General features: G+C 43.1%; 2 protein-coding genes across 2 annotated transcripts; one reads left to right on the top strand and one right to left on the bottom strand.

Moving 5' to 3' along the window:
* Positions 1-207: 207 nt before the first annotated feature.
* Positions 208-1717, top strand: LOC310818033 (polyadenylate-binding protein 1A-like; the record flags this gene model as incomplete). Its single annotated transcript, XM_083688791.1, has 3 exons — positions 208-594; positions 692-1180; positions 1283-1717. 3 exons carry the CDS (start codon positions 208-210, stop codon positions 1715-1717), a joined length of 1311 nt encoding a protein of 436 aa, XP_083544917.1.
* A 2726-nt stretch (positions 1718-4443) lies between these two features.
* Positions 4444-6575, bottom strand: LOC310802929 (uncharacterized protein). The gene is made up of 4 exons (XM_083667549.1): positions 6122-6575; positions 5565-5870; positions 4998-5113; positions 4444-4892 (listed from the first exon to the last, which is right to left on the bottom strand). The coding sequence occupies exons 1-4, from the start codon at positions 6566-6568 to the stop codon at positions 4859-4861; spliced, it is 903 nt and encodes a 300-aa protein (XP_083523675.1). The 5' UTR covers positions 6569-6575; the 3' UTR covers positions 4444-4858.
* Positions 6576-7089: the final 514 nt, after the last annotated feature.

The raw sequence follows: 7089 nt of genomic DNA, 5'->3' as shown, positions 1-7089 counted from the left end.
TGTAACAAAAGAGGACCAAGCAACTGAGATTCTGAATTCTGGTTCCAAATGACATTCATTCCCCTGACATTCTTGTTTCATTCTGCATTTCATCTCATTGATATCTGCATTGTGTGTGCTACAGAGCTTATTCTATATTTCAACTAAGTATTTTTTTGCGTTTTATTTTACTCTTGTGCTGTTTAAGAGAACGTAACATCATCAGACATGATTTCCAGCGTGCCTAGTTACTCGATGGCCTCCTTGTATGTGGGAGATCTCCATCAGGATATCACAGAGGCAATGTTGCATGAGAAATTCAGCACTGCTGCTCCAATTCATTCCATTCGAGTGTGCAGGGACATTATCACTGGCCGATCCCTTGGATATGCCTTTGCCAACTTTCAACAGCAAGCTGACGCCGAGCTTGTCCTGGACACCATGAACTTTGATGTGGTCAAAGGAAGACCTATGCGCATCATGTGGTCTCAGCGTGACCCTTCTCTGAGGAACAGTGGGGTTGGCAACATCTTCATCAAGAACTTAGAGAAGTCTATTGACAGCAACGCTCTCTACGACACATTCTCTGCCTTTGGGAACATTTTATCTTGCAAGGTGCCCTTTTTATTTATTTTTCCTGTAAAGGACATTGTATTGCATTTGTGTATGAAATGTTGTATATAAATGAAGTTTGTTTTGACTTGATTTGAAGGTGGTTTGTGATGAGAATGGCTCCAAAGGCTACGGCTTTGTGCACTTTGAAACCCAGAAGGCTGCTGGAAGAGCCATTGATAGGCTGAACGGCATGCTGCTCAATGACAAAAAAGTGTTTGTGGGACACTTCAAATCTCGCAAAGAACGAGAGGCTGAATTTGCAGCCAGGGCCAGAGAGTTCACTAATGTGTACGTCAAAAACTTTGGAGTGGACATGGATGACACAAAACTGGCGGAGAAGTTTGAAAAGTATGGACCCGCCTTGCGTGTCCAGGTCATGACTGATGAGAGTGGAAAGTCCAGGGGTTTCGGCTTTGTCAACTTTGAAAAGCATGAGGACGCCCAGAAGGCCGTTGATGACATGAATGGTAAAACAATCAATGGGCAACGGGTCTATGTGGGCCGTGCCCTGAAGAAAGGAGAGCGCCAGACTGAACTGAAGCGCCCATTTGAGCACATGAAGCAGGACCTCATGACCAGATACCAGGTTTGTGATATTATTGATACTAACACAGAAGTTGATAGTACTTGGTGATTATTGTTGATGTATTTGAGGTTGAATCTCAATAACAGGGTTTTTCTCCAGCAGGGTGTCAATCTGTATGTGAAGAACCTGGATGATAGCTTGGATGACGAGCGCCTGCACAAGGTGTTCTCCCCCTTCGGAACAATCACCAGTGCAAAGGTGATGATGGAGGGTGGATGCAGCAAGGGCTACGGCTTTGTGTGCTTCTCCTCCCCTGAGGCAGCCACCAAGGCTGTGACTGAGATGAATGGCTGCATCGTGGCCACCAAGCCTCTGTTTGTGGCCCTGACCATGCGCAAGGAGGAGCGCCAGGCCCACCTGACCAACCAACGCATTCAGAGGACAGCCAGCGTCCACGCCATGCCCTACCCAGTCATCAACCCCTACCAGCCTGCTCCACCATTCTGCATTCCAAAGGCCCAGACCTGTGCTGCCTACTACCTCACCAACCAGCTGGCTGGACAGAAATCTGGCCCTATCCCAGTTCCAATCTGCTAAAACGAGAGATGGAGATCTGGACATTGAAACCTGCTTCACACGAAGAACATTACAAAATATATTTTAACATTGAAAAAAGTAAAACTCAAAATATTGCAAACTCTTGACATTATTTTATTAGAAAATGAACACGATTGACTCTGCTATGTCAAGAAAATGGTAAGCTGGACCTTCATCATAAAAGTTTTTTTTTTTTTTAATGAATAGAAAATTGAGGTTTGATATCTGGAGATGAAATACATTCCTGTTGTGTATCCTTTCACTGTGTCATCAATCAACATCAATCAACATAATCAATTAAGACAAGTCAGCCAGTTCTACCGGCAGCTATACATACCCAAACCATAACACCTTCTCCATCATTTACAAATGAGGTGGTATGCTGTAAATCTTGGGCAGATCCTTTTTTCTCCAAACTTTCCACTTGCAATCACTCTGGCACATGATAAGATTAATATTATCTGTCCACAAGACCTTTTACCAGACATCTGCATGCTTTTTAAGTACTTTTTAGCATACTTTAACCTGACCATCCCTTTTGAGGATAACCTTGTAGTGAAGCCACTGTAGTTTGGCTGGTGACATATTCTACAGATGGTTGTCTCTGACACATTCACGCCTACCTCCTGGAAAGTGTTCATGATCTGTGGGACAGTTGTTTTGGGGTATTTCTTAATTATGGTGAACATTCTTCGGTCATCCACTGTCATCCACTGTAGATGTCTTCTTTGGCCTACCAGCCCGTTTGCATTTGCTCACCAGTGCTTTTTAAAAAAAAAAAAAGTTTAATGATGTTCCAAACTGTTGATTTTGGCAAGCCTAAGGTACAGTATGTTTCTGATTGTTGTTTTCACTTTTGTGAGTAACTCCATTGCTTGTTATAAGCCAGAAGACAACATCGATATTTGTTTTGAATGTAGTTTGCATGGTTAATGTCATTATTGCTTCAGATTTGTGTTCCGTTTTACTTGTATTAGCATTTTAGCTATGTACAGTTACACCAAATATGTCAATAATTATATTCAATATGTAACCTCTTTAAAATACAAAATGTGGTATTCTAATGATTCTTAAGTCCTGACATGGTATTGATCTAATTCAACGATTACACAGTTGCACTCACGTCAACATGCTAATTGGAGCCCCACGTCTTGTGGTTTGACTATGCTGTGCTATCGATTGCTTCAGGTGAAATCTGTAGGAATGACACCTGTGTACCAAGTCATTGATATCTGCTGTGGGAACTATTTCTCCACCCTCTCCTGGAGTATGCATTTGTGGACCCCGCCACATGGACTTCAGTGGGAATGGATTGGTGTAAAAGCTGATGCTCTGAGAAATCCCATGCTATGACATCCCTGTGGGGAACAAGTGTCCACAAGTGCACATTTGAGTAGAAGGACGGAGTGATTCAATCTCACACATACTCTGTAGTTCACATGTGATAACAGGCTAAGTGGTCTCTCTCCCTCTATTCCTCACTCTCTCACTCACTCTCTATTTCCATCGCTCCCTCTCTCCCTCCCTCCCCCTCTCTCTCACCCTCCAGAGGAACTGTGTGTTCCGGGGAGGTCCACATCAGAGGAAAATATTAGTTAATTTGGAAGTTGATCCTGAAATGCACTGTGGATCGGTGGCTATGACGCTACCATGCATGTTCATAACTATAGGTTATGTAAAGGTATGTATGTCTCTGTGTGTGTGTGTGTGTGTGTGTGTGTGTGTCTGTCTGTGTCTGTGTCTGTGTCTGTGTCTGTATCCGTGTCTGTGTCCGTGTCTGTGACACAGACAGATAGACGGGGAGCAATTACCAGCAAAACAATTTTTGGTTGTGTGACTATTGTTGGTCTGTATGTCTTCATTATGTGTGTGTGTGTGTGTGTGTGTGTGGGTGACACAGATGGACAGTCAGATCAATTCCCTGTGTGTGTGTGTGTGTGTGTGTGTGTGTGTGTGTGTGTGTGTGTGTGTGTGTGTGTGTGTGTGTGTGTATCATATCTTTATCGAAACACTTATGATGAAAAGCCCATCCACACTTAAGAGCACACATTCACTCTTAGATAGACACAGTGTGAAGTCTCAATGATTCAATCAATCATGAATTAAATCATGAAATCCACCAACAGAAATAAAAGGTCTGAATGAATGTGTCCCTTTTGAGGATAACGAGTGAGTAACTCAGACAAATAGAGCCTATTAATAATACACTTCAAGTATTATGAAATGACTTATATGAATAGAATGATCCTTAAAATAAGTGAATTAGTACTAAATATTAGACACTAAAAGGAAGAAGAATATATGATGATTAAGAGAAGCTAAAATCTATAAAAGATAAGATGATATGGGATATATTCATGGTTAAAAACTGGAAATGGTATTTCATGTAAGAACTTGGAAAGGTGATTTGTGGATGACATCATCATTATTTAGGGTTATTTTCGTTAAACTTATTAAAATGACGTAAGAGTCTTGACTGAACTAAATACATAAACATAGCTAAATACACAAACACATTACTCAAACAGTAGTATGGCAGGATATAACAGATTGAAACAAATACAGGAAACATACAATACAACAAATAATACAATACAGGACACATGATAATACATAAAACACATTGAGACATGAGTGCATTGAGAAATAGTCAATGTGTGCAGGATTGATGTGCCTTGGTCCACACTTTGACCTTCATGGAGAAGGATTTAAAGTTGCTAGTGCTTCTTAAGGTAGAGGGAATTCCTTTTCGGGACACCTGAGGTGGAGAATGTTGACATCACAAGATACAATTCATTCAAAATATTTTATTTGGCTAATGTCTTTTGTATGAAGGAGAGAGGTAGATGGGTATGTGGTAGGTAGGTGTGTGTGTGTGTGTGTGTGTGTGTGTGTGTGTGTGTGTGTGTAGGTATGTACTTATGGTAAGTAAGTGGCTGTGTCTGTCTGTCTGTCTGTCTGTCTATCTGCTTGCGTGTGAAGGTAGTTAGCTGGGAATGCAATACTGTAGGTAGGAAGTGAGGTACGTGTGTGTCCATGTGTGTGTAGGTTTGGTAATAATTGTGCGTATTTTTTGGTCAGGCTTAAAGAAGATATGTAGGTGGGGTTGGGAGGGAGGTAATTGAGTGGATAAGGTGTCCATTACTCCAATTTACGCAGCAGCCACCGGATAATCCTGTTGTCAGAAAAAAACACAGTAATTACCAACAGAATGTAAAGACCTATTACTTTCTTGTTATGCTACCACCCCTATTGACCCTAGTTTTATTTCAGTCATCACCTTTCCTTCAGGCTCTTTTTGCCTGGTTTGTGAACTTTCTTAATCTCATCGGTTGTTGTCTCCTGCTGCTGTTCCTTCTCTTTCTTCACCTTCTTTTTCTTTTTGCCTTTCACTTTCTGAATGACAAGAGGACAATACAAGCTTTACATGAGTGTAACTCTCTGTCTTATTGAGCTGAAAATGACTTGCTTTTCCCTTCCTTTGTGGTCCTCTGTGGCTCAGCTGGTAGAGCATGGCGTTAACAACGCTTTGGTTGTGGGTTTGATTCCCGCTAGGACCTGAATATACTAGGACCCGTATACTGAATATTTATGCACTCACTGCAATGTAAGTTGCTTTGGATAAAAGCGTCAGCTAAATGGCATATATTATTCCCATAATTTCATTGTAAATGCTAAGTGGGATGCTTTTGATGGTCCGACTCTGTCGCCCCATTGAAATTTAGACTGAAAACCATGAAGGTTCGGTAAGGGTTATGGTTAAGTTAAGAGTAAGAGTTAAGGTTAGGTTTAGGGTTTAAGGTAGGGTCGTAGGATCCCACTTAGCATCTACCATAATTTCACTCACCTGTTGGGCCACGCCCACAACGGCCCCTCCAGTGAGGAGCTTCTTGCCGCTCTCGCTCAGGTTCATGATGGGCGGCAGGCGGGGGCTGCGGCGGTAGGGGAAGTACTCTACGTCAGGAGGCGGAGCCATAGGGCTGGGTACGTAGAAAGATCGAAAGTCATCATCATCATTTTCAGCATTAAATGGAACCACAAAGATGGTTTGGGCATCATTATCTGCTGCGTTGTAGGGCCCTGGGGACATAGGAGACTGGCTAGTCTCAGAGAGCCTGTCACGAGTCTCACCCTGTCCCCAGCACGCTCGGCTCTGTGGGGATAAAAGACACAAACAAATTAGACTTAGTCATACTAGTCTTGAGCTATTATATCTGTCTGTCCTGTCTTTACCATTTGAATATATTGTACTACATACTGTAGTAATATTTATTTATTTATTTATTTTTTGTCATTCGGATTTCATGCTTATTAAAAACACACCATCTTTATCTTTTACATTTATGTATTATCTATCCGCTCTATTCATAAAAACTTTTAATTTATAGATTTGACTAAACTTACAAAGCACTGGGCAGCTTTCTCCCTCTCGGTAATCAGGACTTTGTCCCTGGCCAGTTTTTCCATGGCCATAGCGTCCCAGGCCTTGGTGATCCTCCCCACCATCTCTTCCTGGAGCCTCTTGCAGGCCAACTCCAACTCCTTCACCTCGCTCTGCCTCTCCTCCATGTTGATCCCCTCCACCTGCTTCCTCCTGAAGAGCTTCTTTCTCAGGCCCCTCAGACAGCCGTCTGCCCTGCCTGTGTCGCTCTCCTCCTGGCGGTCCTCGGCGTGGGAGCTCCAGTCATTGAGGTCCGGGTCGCTGTCCAGGTCTCTGCTGAGCCTCTCCAGGCACAGATCCATGTCGCGCTGCAGCGCGACCAGACCCTGTTGTATGACTCGCAGGGTCTCCTGCTTGGCTGCGGCCCACATGGCCTCCTTGTCCTGCAGCTCCTTGCAGGGCTGATCCATGAAAGGGATCGCCTCACTCACCTTGCCCGAGGTCTTGCTCGCGGCACGCAGATGAAAAGGGTAGGGGGTGTCGCGGTAGGCTTCCAAAGCTGGGATCTGGATGGTGGATATAAAGGATTAAGTACAGACGTGTGAAGAAAAAAAATATGTATAATATTTTGAGATTGTAAAATAAGCAATTTCCAGCAAGGGAAAATTAAAGATTTTGAGACACACACACTGTTCGTAGGACACTCTTAGGCTCTTGAGACATACCCTTGGTTCATCTGGAAGGACGATGATGTCTTCATCAGAGAGGCCGTCGTCATCGGAATTCAAAGACTGTACAAGAGTGGTCCAGTTTCAGTCATCATCCATACATCTCCATAGTCAGAAGTCAGATAGGACATTGCACAAAAATGAAGGGATGGAATCAAATCTGCTTACCCGCAATTCCGATTCAGGGCCAGAGGACAAGGAGTGAGTATCATCCTCAGCCTCATCACTCCCTTTCTCATCTACAACCTGAAGAAAGAGAGAGA

This window comes from Argentina silus (assembly GCF_951799395.1).
Source record: "Argentina silus genome assembly, chromosome: 1".
NCBI classification, from domain to species: domain Eukaryota; kingdom Metazoa; phylum Chordata; class Actinopteri; order Argentiniformes; family Argentinidae; genus Argentina; species Argentina silus.
The sequence above is the reverse complement of the archived record's forward strand: the minus strand, read 5'-3'. Positions and strand labels throughout refer to the sequence as shown.

Coding starts and splice junctions, on each gene's coding strand:
- LOC310802929 (XM_083667549.1), bottom strand. CDS start 6,568: ATGGATCAGCCCTGCAAGGAGCTGCAGGACAAGGAGGCCATGTGGGCC. Junction 5,871..6,121: donor AGAAAGCTGCCCAGTGCTTT/GTAAGTTTAGTC, acceptor TTATCCCCACAG/AGCCGAGCGTGCTGGGGACA. Junction 4,893..4,997: donor AAAAAGAGCCTGAAGGAAAG/GTGATGACTGAA, acceptor TTCTGACAACAG/GATTATCCGGTGGCTGCTGC.